This window comes from Leopardus geoffroyi, chromosome D1 (assembly GCF_018350155.1).
Source record: "Leopardus geoffroyi isolate Oge1 chromosome D1, O.geoffroyi_Oge1_pat1.0, whole genome shotgun sequence".
In the NCBI taxonomy this organism is placed as follows: Eukaryota; Metazoa; Chordata; class Mammalia; order Carnivora; family Felidae; genus Leopardus; species Leopardus geoffroyi.
The window spans coordinates 48,495,414-48,514,784 of record NC_059329.1 but is presented as its reverse complement, the minus strand read 5'-3'; the positions used below and the strand labels follow the sequence as shown (position 1 = coordinate 48,514,784).

Here is a 19,371-nt window from a genome sequence, read left to right as displayed (position 1 = left end):
TTTGATCATATCACTCCCAAGCTGAAAATTTTGTAATAACTTCTCATTGCACTTGAAATAAAATAACAAATCTTAAAATACAGTTAACAAGGCTGTGCATGATCTGGCCCTCCTAACCTTGACAACATCATTTCATGTCACTCATCCTATCATTAAACACCAGTCATGATTGACTTCTTACAATTCCTAAAAGGTATCAAGATCTTTCCTATTTTAGAACCTTCATACACACATTTTACTTTTGTCTGGAGGCTCTCGTCCACTCTTTATGTGTCTAACTCTTATTTTTCTTTTTCTTTCAAGGTTTAAGTGGCACTTCCTTAAAGAAGTCTTCTTTGACCCTTTATTTAACTGGCCACTTTACAATCTTTTACATTCACATTAGCCTATTTCCCAATTTACATTATAGGTGTTTTCTAAATCAGGCTTTCATCTCTTTGAGCAAGAACTATTCCTACTTTTTTTGTGAATCTCCATTTTCACCCTCTGTGCCAGGAACATAACAAATAGTTAATATTCTTTGAATTATTGAAAGACTAACGAAAATATCTAGTTAGCTCTGTATTACACAAACATAATCAAGGCTAGTTAGCCCAGTTGGCAAGAGAGCTGATGCTGACTGTAGAGAGTGCCTACAAGCTCAACAAAGGACAGATAAGGACCTGTGAGCACGTATCAAATTTTAAATGATCTGGGGTGCCTGGGTGGCTCAGTCAATTAAGCATCCAACTCTTGATTTTGGCTCAGGTCATGATCTCATTGTTTGTGAGATCCAGCCCCCTGTTGTGCTTGTAATGACATTGTGATTCTCTCTCTTTCTCCCTCTCTCTCTCCCCCTTTCCCGATCTCTCTCTCTCTCTCTGTCTCTCTCTCTCTCAAAATAAATAAATAAACTTAAAAAAATGTATGCTGTGGTGCCTGGGTGGCTTAGTTGGTTAAGCATCTGACTTCAGCTCAGGTCATGATCTCGCAGTTTGTGAGTTTAAAACACTTAAAAAAATAAATTTTTAAATGTTCTGGAGCATTTTGGCTCTCCGAGTTAAGTTGAATCATGACACAAGCTCAATAACAGGGTTGATTTCATTTTGCCTTGCATTAAAGTTACTTGAGTTTATGTCTTTTTCTCCTGTGAGAACTTTCTGATTCTTTCATCAGAATCACATCTGATTCATCTTCATCTTCCCTTTCCACAGTATGAGTCAAACATTGGTAGAAATTAATTTTAAATATATCATCATTCAAAAGGAAAGAACTATAAGGTGCCAAGTGAAGTTAACATGGCAAAGTATCATCACCTTTAGTGCAGAACCTAATTTAATTATTCCATTTGCTGATTCAGCACTTCCGGTATTTTAGGCATTGGGAAAGGCATTAGGAATTTAAACACTGACTAAAACCATGTCTTTTTTTGTATGTCAGTAAATTTTGTATAGAAAAACAAATCTCCATCAGTGACCTCTGTATGGTGACAGTACAAAAATGTATGAGTGACTCAACATAATTTGAACAGGAACAACAGGCCCACAACCCTCTATAGGGATGTGGCAGAAGTCTGCTTTCTGGGATGTAAGGTTAGTTCTAATAGTTTCCTGGTTCTCCACGCCTGAGTAAACCAAACCTATTATTCATATGCCATGCACCTTTGGGTTATTGCCTGGGTATTCTCGGTGGATTACGCTCACCTGTCCCCATTTCCACCTTTCTATGTCCCAGGGCAATTCCTGCCCTATTCCGGGCTCACTGAAGAAAACAATTCAGACTGAGGAAGCCCGCCAGAGGGATTCCTAGTACCAAAGGTAAAGACCCCCAAAATCTGTTCCTGATAAAATTTAAGAGTTTTGGCCATGGATTCCCTAGAACCTTGAACTGCTCTGCTGACCAGCTGGAGGTCATCTAGTGACTGGGCTAGCAGGAGGTCAGTTAATGGATGCTAATACTTTGCTGAGTGCTTCAAACCGGTATTGGCTTTAGGGCTGTGCTAAATAATTGCTGTTAATTGAATTGTAGAAATACCTGTTACTCATAAATAGTATATATTTTTAATAGAAATAGTGTAATGCTGAAATTATTTATCTTTAAAGCACCTTGAAAATATGATGTTAGTAAATGTGTAGGTTACAAAGTCTTTTCTTTCATACTGTTAGGATGTCCTTGGAACCACAGGAGAGGGGACGCCCATCTTGCCAGCTCAACCCAACGAAAAGCCCCTAGTAGCGTGCCAGAACGAATGGAGGTCAACCAATCACCAAGCGACAGCACGACCTGATGGGAAAAAGGCCCATCTGGACCTAAACCCGGAACCACTGCAGTTTAAAAACCCCACCCCACCACACCTGGGCGCGACTTCCCTGACTCCTCTCTCTCCCTCCCTGAGTCACAGAACTTCGCCTGAGACCTTAGTTCCGGATAAAGCCTTTGACTCCTAAAATTTTTTAGCCTCTGACTCTTATCTTTACCCTGCCTTACACCTGACCCTAACACATACCACCAGACATTGTGGTAAGCAAATGCCTTACTTCCCCACCCCCCTCCAGATTTAATTATATGATTTTAACGCTTTTGAATTTAGCCCAAGAGTGGTCTTTGTTTATTTTCATTACATTATCAAGCAATTATAGCAAAGGCTGAGGCCATCTGTAGTAAAGAATACTACAAATAGCATGTATTTATATAGGTAATATTTGTTTGGCAGTCAATGTGGGCCAGCCACTATTCTAAATATTTTACATGAAATGGTTCATCTAACCTCACATTTCTAGGGGCAAGTACTATTACTATCTACATTTTGCAGATGAGAAAATTAAGGCTCAGAGAGGTTAAGTGATTTGCTTAAGGTCAAACAACTAGTGAGGTGCTTTGGTAGGTCCTAACCTAGACACTTTGACTCTGCAGGCTATACTCCACCAGCAAGGTTTAGTTAAATGTTAAATTCTCATAAACCCTGTGGGAACGATACTACCATTATGATCCCAATTTAATAATGAGGGGATTGTTCCAACCAATATCACTCTGCTAGTAAGTGGCTGAACCAGGCTTTTACACTCAGTCCCGTCTGATTCTTGGGTTTGAGATCTTAAATACCACCCACCAGTGCCGTTACTTATTTCCTTTTTAATCCCATTTAACATTAGAGATTAAGTAGATTTTAAGGGAAATAGAAATAATTACTCAAATAATATACTAACTATCCAGTCATAATATTCTAAAAATATTTAAAATACTGTTAAGCCAATTATTGGATTTTTATAAAATATTTGAAATACTGTTAAGCTAATATTAAATGTCGTCATTCTGAAGAGAACCCAAATGACTATTCTTAAAAAAAAATTAATATGATTCATCTCACTGTTTATGTGATTCCCCAGGGTAACTACAATTACCTCAGGAGATTTGGGAGCCTTTAAAAAAATAAATTTTAACTTACTTTGACTATTTCAAAGATAAAATGTTATGTAGTATTTTTTGGGTATAACACGAGAGTATTATAAATCAAAACAAATCACAACAGTATTATAAAAATATAATAACTTATTTCAGGATAGACCAGTTTAATCATTACCATTCATATTACTATTTTACTAAATGAAGAGTCACCATTTATATCTTAAAAACTAGAAAGAATTTATATGCCAGCCAAATCATGATGATTCAATAAGATGAAAAATTTATAGAAAAATATAAATGGTTTATATTTATAAGGCCATTGCTTATAAGGACATTCCTACATAAATCTGCCCTTTCTTTCTCTGAGTTCATATTAAACGTATTGATTTCCTTGACCTTCTGTAAAAACCACTATTGCAGGACTTCAAATCTCTAGGTAAGCACTGAATGTCAGAACATAAGAGACTACATCATAGGTGGATTATGGCATAAATTTTAGTCAAATGGTGTCATATTGTGAGTCATTTATGTTTTTATTACCTTTAGGTCCTTTGAACAATTTGATTTCCACGACAGTCTCCAGAATGGGGCGTCTTCTACGCACGTAGAGCCGGACAATAGAGCCCGCTTCTTTGAGGGCTTCCACGGCCTTACTGTGGGAAACCTCTGACACATCGACCTCGTTCACCCGCAAGATACAATCATTGACCCTGAAAGAAAGGGAAAGAGGCAAAAGTTAGGGGTGGCTAGGAGGATTTCTTAAAGAATATTGTCATTGTTAGCTACCCTTAAGAAGTGGGGGAGTGAATTAAGCAATTTTAAAATTTTATATTCAGAAGAAACAATTCAAATGAAATGAAGAACTCCCCAGCCTTCCAGGCATTTCCGAAAGGACTGCACTATTGGTCAAACCCCATCTGGGATTCCAGTCCATTGGGACAGGGAGTGCATTGCACATGGTACAGTGAGAAGGGCACATTTGAAGACCTCTGTCAGTCATGTAATTATTTTGATTGGTTTTAACTGCTTAAACTGAGGGTTATGATTGCCGTGGTTCTCAGAACTTACTATGGACTATACAGACACAGCAAATGTAACCTTATAGATTAATTTTTCTTGAACTTTTAATTTGCTAGTTATACAGGTAATATGTAGTCATTTCTGAAAATTTGTAAAATGTAACAATGTGGAAAGAAGAAAATATATACATGACCCGATCATCTAAAACAAAACTGTTAGCTTTCTGGTAAATTATATTGCGGTGTTTTTCCTTTCCCCCTCTAGTTTATAAAGCAGTATTATAGATATTAAAGTTCAAATTTCACAAAATTCAAAGAAAATCTCAGATAATCTTTACCTTAGGTATTTACTTTGAAAACCAAGCATTATGGTAAGTTCTGCACTAAACTCTCCTTTTTGCCATTTTCTCTTGGGAAGGAATAATTTGACTTTTCTATAAAGCTGTCCAATGTTTTATATTTACATGCCCGTGGACTTCAAATCTCTTTTATAGTTATGATAATTAGTTTAAATTTTAATAATGGTTAAAAGTGTGAGGCTTGAGACTAGAAAGACTTCCTTCCTTTGTTCTGAATATCCATTCTAGCATTTCCCATCTCACTTTACCACGTTGCTAAGAGTGAAAAATATGGGCCTGCCCTTGCTTGACTTCCCTATCCTGTAACCACCACACATTCAGGTCTCCCTGCAAAGTATACCTGCATTGCATCCAGGTTTCTTCATCTGTACTGTTACCATCCCGGTTGAAGTCAACATCATCTCTTACCAAGATTATTTGTATGGCCTTCTACCTACTCTCCCTGGATCCTCTCTTCTCAAGTTTTAATGCATTCTCTACATGGTAGCCAGGGTAAAGCGAACACGACTGGTTGCTTACCAACCTTCCATTCCCATTTCCTTCTTCCCCACAGTGCTTGATGTCTCAGGACATCTATTGCTTAGCAAATAGTTGTTAAAGCAATAAAATAAGAAGCCTAAGTTCAATTATTAGGCCTTCCATACCCTAAGTTTGTAAACACTGATAATTAGCCTCTCAGCCTCTATGTTCACATCTATAAATAAATACACTAGTAATATCTACAATAAAGACTTTGGGGGTGATTAAATGAGATAATGTACATGTAAGTCTTTAGCACAGACTATGGTATGTAACCAGCACCTAATAAATGGTTATTGGTAGCACTGAAAATTTTGATTTGTAATATTTTAATTATTAGATCCTTTTCATAAACTTGTAGAATAAGACTTACCATCCACATTATAGAAATGAGAATTGTTCCAAGCGGATCAAGTTCTTTGTCTAAAGCTGTCAGCAATTTGGGTAGACATTGGATATGATCTGAGGTATTCCTATTTCAAAAGTTGGGCTCTCTCCCCTCAGGATCACATTCACCTAATGTGATGAACAGTTTCATGTATACTGTGCACATCAATTCAAAATTATAACACGGTAGTGAAAATATGTAAAAAGTATGGGAAGAATTTTTCTATCATTTTTTCCCATAACTCTTCTATATGTGTTTGGGGAGCTGAGTTATAGAGACTCTTGTCTCAATGACAACCCTGATTAACCCCAAAATTCTGACGTGTAACATTGCACTTATTAAGATTCAGTCATGTCATTTCATCATAACAGATGCTATGGCTTTAATAGGTTTGCACATACATTTCCTCTCTGCCAAAAAAAAAAAAAAAAAAAAAAGGAAAAAAGGAAAATTACCAATTAAAATAGTTTTGAGAATGTAGGCAACACGGGTGCCAGCCGCCCTACAGCAGCTGGTCCTTTGAGAGTGGATAATTTTGTCATCTCATGATAATGCAAACACATAGTGTTTACCATCATCCTATGCTCAGAATATTAATCGTATCTTAAAACACTGCTTTCCATAGGAGGGAGGGGCTGGCATTTAAAAAAAATTCTGGATGCTCTGTCTATTCAAACTGTACTAAATTTTTCCTTTCGTATATAGTGGAATCCTTAATTGTCAATTGCTGGGGTGAGGAAATCATAGCCTAAATTAGATGTTTTTTTTCCTGAACATGTGGAGGAAGTAGGCAACTTTAGTGCAGTGAAAAGAGCATCAGAGTAGCCTTCAGAACACTTGGATTTGAGTCCCAGCTGGGTGACCATGGTCAAGTCGCTTCATCTCTTTGAACCTCAGTCTCCATGAAAAGAAAGTAAGTGTGCCCAGAGTTAATGGGTAGAGTAACCAGACAGACGGTGCACATGGGTGTATGTGTGACCTGTAGTATACAGTACATATGAGAGCTGCCGCTATTGATCGGTGAGTCAACGATGCTGTGCTCAAGGACTTACTGAAAGGTGAACAAGATGGATATGGAAATTTTTTAGAGACAGGCCCTGCTATGTGCCATATCATTCTAGTCACTTCATTTATTTACTGGTACTTAACCCCAACCACTTATGAAATATTGATTCTCATTTTACAGACAATGAAATTTACTGACAAGGTCACAGTGTTGTTGAGGGCAGGGACATCATTCCCAACCTGGTTTTGCCCTTTTCTGAAGCCTATGCTGATACCAAGTTCCCAGAATTGATTGTTGTAAATTAAAAAAAAAAAAAAAAAAAAAAAACAAAAAGTGTGTGAGAGGCAGAGTTTATATATTCAAATTCTCAAAATATGGAGGAATGAATATCAAGGAAAACTAGGGCACCCAACTTCCCTTCTTCCCCATCATTTGAAATAGCATCTGGCTAGAGAGTCATAGCTATTTAAAATTAATTTGCTTTTACTACTAGTAGATAACCTTTGTCAGTAAAGCCACCACTTGCATTCATTTTGAAATATACATGTATCATTAACTTCAAATTCAAGTAATGCTTTGTCCAAATAAAAAGCACAGCTTTTATCACATTTCTGGTATGTGTTAGAAAACATTTCCTCCCCAGTCTACTCATGTAAATGAGTTGATGGTTTCATTTTTTCAGCGCTTGTTGTTTCAAATATAAGTCTACAATATTCATTTCGTGAAATGAAACTGTCCAAGATTGAAAGGCTAATTTTAATATTTTTCCTGTCTCATTTTCTTTAGAATTCTGGTGCATATCCTTGCAGAAAATGTCTTAGAAATAAACAGAACATTTCATCATTAACATGTCAAAAGAATCACACCTAAATATTCCGTTAAGCAATTAAGTATTCTGAAATATGATATAGGATCACTGAAAAGCAAACTAATACCTGACAAATTATGTTCCAGTTTAAGGATACAATTGAAATAACATGTGTTACTTACTCTTTCATAGGTATTAAAATGATGTTTTGTTGTAAAATGAGCTTAGTGACTTTATACATTTGTTTTAGAATGTCAGTTCCTTAACAATGGTCACCAAATGCTTGTGTTAAAAGTAAAAAATTCCTGTTCATTATGCATTTAAAAATACTGAAAGAAAAGATAAGTCTTTAGCTCTTGTTCCTTGTGGATGTAGATAGAGATTAAAGATTTTTTTTTAATGTTTATTTGTTTTTGAAAGAGACAGAGTGTGAGTGGGGGAGGGGCAGAGAGAGAGAGTGAGGATCCAAAGCTGGCTCCTGTGTTGCAGACACAAAGCCTGATGCAGGGCTCCATGTAGGGCTCAAACTCATGAACTGTGAGATCATGACCTGATCAAGTCAGATGCTTAACCAACTGAGCCACCCAGGTGCACCAAGATTACTGATGTTTTAAAAAGCATATTTCTACTTTTGTGTTTCTTCCCAAGTTCTATAATGGACATATGTCACAGCAGAGAATCTATGAGCAATGGGCTTGGGGGCCTTGCCACACTCTGATCCACCTGGGTCATGTCCCAACTCTAGAACTTAGGAGCTATGTGGCTTTGGGCAAGTCACATGACATCTCAAAGGCTCAATTTCTTCATCTGGAAATAGGGATAATAAGATTGCTGCATGGATTTAGATGAATAGTACTGTGAAATAGTACAGCGCCTGACAAACAGTAAGGTATTATACTCATGAAAAAGGGATAAGCGATTTGCCTAAGAAACATAAGAAGTGATTATAGTGGAGGAAAGAAGCTACAAAAGGTAGAGGAAGGGACAGAACTACAGTCAAGATACTGAAAATGTTTTTGAAAATTTTTATGAGAAAGAGAGGAAGAAATAAGATGAATGGGGTTTGGGGGGATGAAAAATGTGAAACTAACGGTTTTCAGTAAGTCTTATTTTATGAAATTTAATGTAATTCCCCTTTAATTTTACTCCTCAGCGCCCCCAAGAAAATAGTTGTTTTGATACAACCTATATCTTTATGGAAACTGTGGTGAAAGCTTCTAAAGATCAGCACTTGGCAGATTTCCCACCACCTTGTGCCTCTCTGTCCTTGCCCCACTCCACACATCTAATGATACCCAGTCATACACAGACCCTCGCAAGACTTGATTCAAAAGTATGTTTTAAGTCACAGAGTCTGAAACTTAACTTTGCAGCAGCTATTTTTTTTAAGTTTATTTTGAGGGAGAGAGAGCGTGCACACACATGAGTGGGGGTGGTGGGGTGGGGGACAGGGAGAGAGAAAGAGAAAGAGAGAGAGAGAGGGAGAGAGAAAGAATCCCAAGCAGGTTCTGCACTGTCATTGAGGAGCCTGACTTGGGGCTCGAACTCAGGAAACGTGAGATCATGACCTGAGTCAAAATTGAGTTGTAAGCTTAACCAGCTGAGCCACCAGTTCCCCAGGTATTGGTTTTTAAGGGGTATTACTGAATTGGCTTATTCTTTATTGTCTCCACTTACTATTACCTTTTTTTGTCTAATAGATAAATTAATTACAGACCAAAGGGCCACACCATGAAGGAACCTGATCAATGTTTAATGTGTTTAAGGAAATATAATAAAACATTATCAAATGGAGAACACTAGCTAGGGAACTATACTATATGCACCTAAAGAGGACAATTGATCACTTAAACTCAGAATCTGTTTTAAAAGAATGACTCCATAGATTTCATGTAAACTATAAGGAAACCAGAAAAGCTCTGAAGGTTAAGGTAACAAAAAGGTCTTATTTTTCTTTTATTCCTAGAATCATTAAAGGTAGGTTAAGAACAAAATAATACTCAAAACTTTACTTTAAAAAAGACAGGAACTTTATGCCAGCAAAAAGAAAAATAAATAACACACACACACACACACACACACACACACACACACACACACACACACACCCAGGCTGATCTGAATGGCTTCAAATCATTATGACCTTTCCTGAATTTACTTAGTTGTATCTGTCTGTTCTCCTCCTGCACCCTTTTATGAAGTGCACATGAGTGCTTGCTGAAAATCCTAAAAATCCACCATCAACTAAAATTAATGAAATTTCTCACCTTAAAAATTCAACTATTGGGGTGCCTGGGTGGTTCAGTTGGTTAATCAACTGACTCTTGATTTTGGCACAGGTCATGATCTCACGGTTTGTGGGTTTGAGCCCCATGTTGGGCTCTGTGCTGAAAGCCTGGAGCCTGCTTCAGATTCTCTCTCTCTCTCTCTCTCTCTCTCTCTCTCTCTCTCTTTCTCTCTTTCTCTCCCTCTCTCTTTCCCTCCCCCCCTCTCTCCAGCCCTCCCTCTCATGCTCTCTCTCTCTCAAAAATAAATAAATGTTAAAAAAAATTCACCTATTATATTGACCTCATTAGGTGCTATTAGTCCATTATAACTCAGAATAAAGAAATAAAAATCAGCTTATTTTAATAGTTTTCCAGGAAAGTAAAAGGATTAGTGTTTCAGAAGCATCAGCTATGTGCCAATGTGGTAACATCTGTTGGTAGTTTTTCTCCAACAAATATCCACATGGTTGCAAAAATGTTAAGTTCATGTAGCTTGGATCATGGATCACTTGTCAGGTTTGGCCAGTTCCTCTTTTGGGGAATTTGGAATTGAAACCATGAGATTCAGATTTTGTCTGAATAGAAAACAATAGTAGCTTGAGAGTTTAACATTGGGCAGCATTTTCTCCCATGTTGACTGAAATGGCAAAAGAAGATGGAGAATAAAGCAGATGTATGGACAGAAGCAAAGGCTTCAGACAGTTGGAGGGATCGTCCTGGGCTCCCCCACGATGCTTCTGTCCATGGATGTCCTTCCCAGGGCTTTGTTGTCCAATTCATCCTGGAATCTGAGAAGACGCTTCATGTGTCTTTCAAATTCATTCCCCTTTTGAATTAAGTTAGTTCAGGTGGATGTGCACTACCTGCCAACAAAAATTTCTAATATAGACAGACTTTGTGACCAGCGCTTAACATGCATTATCTCTTTTAGCTGTTCCCTATTTTCTTTTTGTTTTTATTATTTTACTATTTTTTCTTTTTTGAGAGGGGGTGGTAAAGAGAAAGAGAGAGAGGGAAAGTGGGGGAGGGGCAGAGAGAGAGGGGGAGAGAGAGAGAGAGGGAGAGAAAGTGGGGGAGGGGCAGACAGAGAGGGAGAGCGAATCTTAAAAAGGCTTGAGACAGGGCTCAATCTCACGACCAACTTGTGAAATCATGACCTGAGCCAAAACCAAGAGTCAGACACTTAACCGACTGAGTCCCCCAGGTGCCTGCCTATTTTCTTTTCAATACTTAACTCAAGTTCATCTTATATTCTGGGAAGTCATCCCTGGCTCACTTGGCTGGTCCAGTGTCCCTCCACAAGTTGTCAGTGCAACATATTAATAGAGTTAGCAGATTTAGCAAATAAAGAGTATAAAAGATCTCGTTAAATTTGGCTTTGAGATAAAACAATAATATTATTCAGAAAAACAAACACTTTTTTTTAGTGTAAGTATGTTCTATACCATGTTTGAGACTTACTAAAAGTTACTAGTATTTGTCTGATATTCAAATTTAACTGGGTATACTGTATTTATAAAAATACAGTATTTATAAAAGCACTGAACTATGCTTATATATATGCTTATATATTTTACAACATAGATTGAAACTCAAACAGGTTTATAGTAACAGTAAGTCATGTCTAAATAATCTCAAAGGTCATGCACTCTATTGTCCACATTTCTCTGGTTTGTTAAAAATAATTTTGGGACTGGTTTAAGGATGAATCCCAACTATTGACTGGCCATAAGTGGGGTCAAGGATCATACTGGCAAGCAGAAAAGCCAAATAAAATCAAAATCTAGATCAATGGTTCTTAAACTTTGTTATGCATTAGTTATGCGGAGAGCTTGTTAAACCACAGATTTCTGGGCTCCACCCTGAGTCTGTGATTCAATAGGTCTGGAATAGGAGAGAGGATTTGGGTTTCTAACAAAGTTCTAGGTGATGCTGGCCATGCTGGCCTGGGACCATACTCTGAATACCACTGTACTAGGTTTTGAGGGGCTACTCACTTGGCTTATATGCAGTTCATTCTAAAATGAACAGGAACATTCAATTTTATATAGACCAAATTGACTGCGGTAAAAGTCCTGAGCTGAATCTGGACCCAATCCCCTCAGTGTTGCAGCTTTTCGTTCTCTGGAATGAAGTCTCTGAGGGAATTTGGGCCAGGAGACCTCAGCTGCCACACTGTGTGTCTGTGCAATATGGAAGCCATTTTCCAGCCCTCATTTTATATCTATTGGTCTTTCCCTGACTCTTTTCCTTCAGCAAAGACCAAGTGATAGCCACTTCATTCTACATTTTAAAAATAGGTTTTCTGTTCTTGTCTCTAATTCTGGGTGAGAGTAACTCAGGTTTATGATGCATAGAAGCCATCCCCTACAGTGAATGTACTGTTTTTCTCTATTTGCCACTTCATTTCCCTTACATAAAATGTTTGCAGGATTCTCTGCAGCTGTCATCTGGGAAAGAGCAGAGCTTTACACAATGGGAGAAGAAATTGGCTATTTCAACATCAGTGATTGGTCTTTTTCGGCACTGTCCCAGAAAACCAGAGAGGCCAGCAACAAATCTTGAGCCAGGTAACTTAGTGAGCAAACATGGAAAAGAGGCATGAAATGGGAATTTCAAAAGGAAAAGATCGTAGGACTGGAGACCACTCAGACCAATAATCTGTCTGCAGACAAAAGTGCATGTCAATTTTCATGAAATGAGGTCCTGGTACCTCCCATCTGGATCACTACAGTAGCTTCCTAGCTGTTTTTCCCAGTTGCCAGGTTAAGTAATCCCCTTCCACTTCATCCTAACACACAAGCCCAGCTTCAACTTTTTAAAGCATCTCTATCATCATTTCTTCTCCCTCAAAATTCAACATCAATCAATCAAAGTGACTTAACCCATATAAAATAAAAACCATTTATCTTTGCATTACTAATGTCTGGCACACAGTTATCACTTACAAACAAATGAACATCATTGAAAGAATTCTAACTCTGACCCCTCTTCAATCCCATTCTAGCTAATTCTTATGGGCATTGCTCTGAGAACATAAGGAGCTCATTCCTTGCTTCTGCATTTTATTTCATGATACTTTCTTCCTCGCAAAGACCTAATCAAGACCAAACTCATTTAAGGACAAACTCATAATCCATAGCTTCATAAAATGTTTCCTAATCACTCAAATCCTCATTGCGCATATTGCTGAAAGTGTAAATACATGACAGATTCTCATTAAAGAGCTACAGATTGACTTGGTATCCCCCCAAAGAACCTAAAGCAAGTATACACATTAGGAAATATATTTTTAAACGTTAGATTTGATTTCCTGTTTTCCTCTACTCAAACCTGTTCCAATCCCAGAAGTTGATATGAATCAACTTATATGAACTTCATAATTATACATCTCATTCTAATTAGATGGGGTTTAATGATATTGATGATAATTTCAGTGAAAAGTTGAGAACTACAAAAAACATGGTATTTTGGGAAGAATATTGAGTTATAAATCAGATGTGAATTCTAATCGTGGTTCTGCCACTTTCCGGTTAAGTAAGTCATTTCCCACCCCCCACCCCCACTCTCATTTAAATTGGGTTCAGTGATGCTACAATTCTCTTTTGGCTTGGGTTCTATAAATCTAGGTTCAAGGTCAGCTCATCCTGGCATCTATCTCTACTTGGAAGTCTGGAGTTCATCTCCAAATGGAGAGGAATGACAAATTATCCTCATCTTTTCCCAACAAACGACTCTGTATGTCACTTTTAATCTCTATCAAGGTAAGTTATGCCATCACCAAAAGTGGGAAGTTCTGCTGTCTTAATCACACATCCAATATGTCACTTTTTGTTTGTTTGTTTAAGGTTTTCTCTTTATCTTCAGTTATCCTATCTAAGCTCTGGCCCTTATTGTTAATCACCAGATTCTGGGGGAAAAAATCAACTAGTCTTCTTTCCAGATTTGCTCCCATAATCCATCTTCCAGTTTATTGACAGAATGGTGTTACTGAAAACACACCTGATTGCTTTATTCTATTTATTAGTCTTTAATTGCCCTCCATTCCCCACAGATTTTCAAATATTTTGAAAATCAAAGCAAAGAGGCCCTTTTTTCAAATGAAATCTTACTAAGTAGCCATATAATGTATACTTAAGTTTTTTGTATGTAACAAAAGCAGTTTCTGTAACTTCTGCATTGGGGAGGGATAGGTATCAAGTGCAGCTTGATGAAAAGCCCTCATTTGTTACCTCTCAGAGGTCTCTGAGGAATCCAGAGTCAGGGTACTGTATATGATTGAGCTAGTTAGTACTGAGAGAAATCCAGGGGAAGCCCTTTGTTCAAGTCAAGTGAGTGCCCTGGTGCTGGTCTGGGTCTGCTAAAGTGGGTATTTTTTTTCCTAATTTACATAAAGGCTTCCTGTGGGCCAGGGGTAGTACTACTCCTGGAACTCTGTGAAACATAAATTGAGTCCACCTGCCTTTTTGGATAAAGCCCAAAGACCTTCACATAATAAACAGGTCTTTCTACAGTCTGGTTTCTATTCACCTACTCAGCACTGTCTGTTGTATCATTAATAGTTTCTTCAAACATCATGCAAGTTTATAGCTCAGGACTGTCCATCTGCCTGAATAGGCACCTTCAGACTTTACATTTGTCTGAAAACCTTACCCATTCTAAGACTAATGCCAATTCTGAAGCAGCTTTATGGTTTAAGAGGGAATATAGAAAAACAAGCTATTAAATTTCAGTATGTTAAGTGCTATGGCAACAGCAACATAGGATGCTGGAGGGGCACATAATGAGAGAACATTATCTAGTGTAGGGAGGCCAAGGAAAACTTCTTGGAGCAACTGAGGTAGGTGAGACCTGAAGGCCAAATAGAAGTTAGCCAGGTGAATAGAGAGAGATGTGTTCCTGGAATAGCTTAGTGGCTAGTGAGTTGAGGAGCACAGATGGAGTCTTGAAGGCCTCATAAAGCATGCTAAGGAACTGGACTTGAACCTAAAGGCAATGAAAGCCGTTGTAGTGCTTAGCTAGAATAGTGTTCTAGAACAATCTCTCCAGATACAGTGTGGAGATTATGGAGACTTGATTATATTTTGGAGGTGGAGTTGGGGTAGAATAAAGCAAGGATTGTTTTAATATGCTGTTGTATAATCCTGATAAATTTATGGTGGCCTGGATTAAACCAGTAGCAGAGGCAATCAGGATAGAGCTAAGAGAAGAGATGAGAGGGCTATTTCAAACCTACTAAGCATGCTGATGGGTTGGATGAGGGAGGTAAGGAAAAGAAGGAAGTGTTTTATTTAAACTTTTATCTCTAACTATAAATCATGAGTCACTTGAGGAGAGTAATTCTTTCTTAAATTCATTTTTATAACTTTAGTATCTAGTATTGTGCCTGGCACAGAGCTGGCAGTGAATATATGTTTGATAAATAAATGAATGAATTTTAAAATCAGGGAAATTAGTCAATGACATCTTTGTTGCCAGTATCCATACTTTTCCTCATCCTTTCCAGTGACCTTGTCCCATGAGAATGCTGTGTCTTATGTCCTCTTGTTTCTCCTCTATAAATATAATCAACTGAAATATAATCACTGTAAGAAACAAGCTATCATTCACAAGCATATTTGCATTAAAAAAAGAACTCTGGCGGGGCGCCTGGGTGGCGCAGTCGGTTAAGCGTCCGACTTCAGCCAGGTCACGATCTCGCGGTCCGTGAGTTCGAGCCCCGCGTCGGGCTCTGGGCTGATGGCTCAGAGCCTGGAGCCTGTTTCTGATTCTGTGTCTCCCTCTCTCTCTGCCCCTCCCCCGTTCATGCTCTGTCTCTCTCTGTCCCCAAAATAAATAAACGTTGAAAAAAAAAAAAAAAAAAGAACTCTGGCAAGAGGGCAAGATACAAACAAATAAAAAAAAGCAAGTAATCAATGATAAGATCTCAAATATTAGTTGAGAGATGTAATATAATATGCACAAACATGCACGTTCATTCAACACTTACTGAGCATCTGCTACATAGGGCCAGGTATTGTGCAGGCACTAAGGACACAGTGGTGAATGAGAAAGGTATGGATGGCCTGTGAGATGGGCGTGGAGAGAAGGAGACTGACAAGGAAACCCTAAATCACATCACAAGGACAACAGCCTGTATCTCTTAAATACAAGACTAGTTCTAGCTTAAGCATGTCTTCCAAACTTTAGGGTTGAAGTTTTAATTTCAAGTTTTTGTTTACTATTCTTTTTAAAAAATATTTTTAATGTTTATTTATTATTTTGAGAGAGAGAGAGAGAGAGAGAGAGAGAGAGAGAATGAGCAGGGGAGGCGCAGAGAGAGAGAGGGAGACACAGAATCTGAAGCAGGCTCCAGGCTCTTAGCTGTCAGCACAGAACTGGACATGGGGCTCGAACTCACCCACCATGAGATCATGACCTGAGCAGAAGTCAGATGCTTTACCTACTGTGCCACCCAGGTGCCCCGCTATTCTTATGATTATTATAATTCTTGGAGCTTAATTGATGGAATGAGGAGAATTGAACCCTAAGCAAGAATTCAAGTACATTATGTGGCAAACTGCTTACAGTCTTGCCCCTTGTTTTGAACGGCTCTTCACTTACCATGAACATAAAAGCTGTGCCTTGATGTTCCCCCATGGGGTGTGTGCAGTAACTTATGAACCAGTTGATGTTCTATATACTACTACTTACACAGAGCAAATAGACATTATCTGATGGTAAGTGATTTTGGCAGTTTATAAGATGCATAAAATATTTAAGAGGAAATTGTCAGGATCTTTAAAGATTCTTAAAACTGTAAATATTAAATCTCACAGTGAGTAAATTCATTCATTGTTAAAAAGAAACAATTTTCAGCATTTGTGCAGTTCAATAACAAATAAGATACATGTCTAACTTAATTCATTTTTTTCTTATCTATTAGATTTCTCCCCACTAGAATACAAGCTCTAGGAATGAAGAACTGTTGTGTCTACTGTTCTCTTTTTTATCACCAGTGGCTGGCATTGCCCCTCACACAATAAGCCTCCACTATCCACTCAGTTTTCCTTCTTCCTTTTCTCTCCTCACCTCTAACTCCAATCTGTCAGTAGAATCAATCTAACTCCAAAATAGATCCCAACTTACCCTTTTCTCTACATTTCCACTACTACTACCCAGTCCAAGTCACCACCACTTCTACCTGGACATATTAGCTCACTGGTTCTACTCCTGTTCTTTAGAATATGTTCTCTACATAGAAGCCAGAGTAGCTGACTTTTAAATTTAGATCAGATGCTATCGCTCACCCCTTGCTTAAGCCCTCCAACCTCTTCCTATATCCTGTAAAATAAAATCCAAACCCCTTGCCTGTCTTACATGCCTTACCTGGCTCCCATTTCTTCCTGTGCTCTCATCTTTTCCCTCCCTCCACCTTGTCCCCTTCACTCTAGCCACACTGATTCTATATATATATATATATATATATATATATATATATATATATATATATATATATATGTTTTTTTTTTTTTTTTTTTTTTTTTTTTTTTTTAGTATGTGCTTAGCTTAACTCTGCCTTGGGACACTTGATCTTAGTGTTCCTTCAGCTTTGAAAGTCTTGCCTCATAGTTGCTTGGATAGCTCCTTTTTGTCATTAAGATCTTACCTTAAGTGCCATCTTCTTAGAGAAGACTTCATTGAGCACCCAATCTAAAGTAGCCACGTAATACTCATTCTACATCACTCTGCTTTAGTCTTTTCATAGCACTTATTACTTGTGATATTTTGTATATTTATTTATTTTCTGCCCAACAGACAAAAACGTAAGTTCCTTAGAATAGGAACCTTGTCTTGTCGACCATTTTATTCTTAATGCTTAGGACAGTGCCAAGCCCTAGCAGTCACTCAAAAAATAGTTGAATAAATAAACAGTAGTTCTACCTAACTTGGATTGGGTTTGTCAACAATAAAATATGTATAATCTTGCTATCCAGATTTGAACTCTAGCTCAAAGACCTTCTTAAATTCAAACCCATAATTATCAGAATTATTTAGTACTGGCAAAGGCTATGAGCAATTTTCTATACAGCACATAATGCTAAATTGCTCAGAGGTAGTAATTTTTGAGGGTAGATGATTAGTGATGTTGTTTTTGACCTTTTCTAAGTTGCAACAATCAGCTGTTATTGTTTATATGATTTCATAATACCCATACCCCTCATCTCTTCCTAGGATAAATCATATTTCATAAAGTAAATTCAAATTAATTTTGTGATGAAAACTAATGACACATTTTGAGACTGGTATTATTCTGTGATCCCATAAACCAGAAATAGCACTCCCTGATTTAATGGTTGAATTGGTATGTTTGCAAATGGTATGCTTAGTCCTTATACTTGTTCTCAACTATGAAGGTCAAACTCAGAGGCTTGGGATGGCAACCAGAAGGGCTAAGGGCACCGAGTAGGGTACCTTTGCTGGCAGATATCTTCTCTCTTTCAGTAAGTGGGTTTCATTTGAATTCATAATTTTCTCTTTTAAAATACAAGTAAACCAACTGCTATCTATCATTATGCATGACTCTCCATGCAGAAAATGGGACTTAGAGCACAGGAAGACTAGGGGACTCTATGAGGGGTAATTTCATGGAAGAATTTACTGAAGGAGACCATAGCCACCAGGGCAGCAGAGAAGAGGAGCTTCCAGAAGATGAAGGAGACCAGAAAGAGACCTAAAAGCAAAACTACACATTTTCTGGGACTCCTATGACAACAGATGTAGTAACCTCCAGAGACAGTGTTTATAAAGCACTTCAACAATATTACCTGTTTTTATTCTTAAAGCCTGGAAATATGCCATGCAAATATTTCTACATTTTCAAGTGGAAAAGCTAAGGCTTAGGCAAGTTAAGTAACCTTACTCAAATTCACACAGTAGATAAAATATGGAAATAAAAATTATACATTCATCTTATGGCTGCTGGTCTTATTTCCTTGCTATTTATCACTCCTGTTTATGCTGCTGTCACCTGGTCCTTCTGTTACAACTGTCTGGCAAAACTCCAATCCTGATTGAAATCAACCCTCCATCTCCCTCATTGCCTCTTCCAGAGCAGCTGAACACGGAAGTGCTGAAGAAAATCAATGAATGACATGAATCACTATACCTTCATGATTTCCAAACACCCTGGTCAGCTTGCTATCCCTTGTTGTGTAATGATCATCCCCGAACTTTTTTTTTTCTCTTCTGTCACTTCCAGCACCTAAGTTTGTTTGATACTTCCAAGAGAGAAAAAGAACCTATCTGATGAAAAGTTCCTCGTTATGATTCCGAATTTACCTGCTTTACTACATGCAAGGCCATGTTCTTCTGTCTCTTCCTATTACAGTGGAGAAAGTTCCTTTCTGATACCAAAAGTCCATCAATTCACTTGTTTTTTTTAAAGATCTCACCCGATCGTTTAATCTCTTTATATCCTGTATCCTTAAACCCTATCTCTATATCTAACCCATTCTCTGAACATTCAAAATGTTCTGGTATCTCCTATCTTTTGAAAATGTTTTCATTAACTTGATATCTTAACTTGGCTACTCTCCTCTTTCCAAACCAAATTTATTAAATGAGCTGTTTACATATATT

The 19,371-nt window shown here is 37.7% G+C and overlaps 1 protein-coding gene across 29 annotated transcripts in view; it reads right to left on the bottom strand.

Annotated features, from left to right (window-relative positions):
• Window positions 1–19,371, bottom strand: part of DLG2 (discs large MAGUK scaffold protein 2) — a 2,060,218-nt gene that overhangs the window by 546,629 nt on the left and 1,494,218 nt on the right. For all 29 annotated transcript variants that reach the window (XM_045483773.1, XM_045483776.1, XM_045483777.1 and 26 more), the window contains one exon: window positions 3,925–4,094. In XM_045483773.1, coding sequence (XP_045339729.1) covers window positions 3,925–4,094 — 170 coding nt within the window. The remainder of the gene's footprint in view (window positions 1–3,924; window positions 4,095–19,371) is intronic.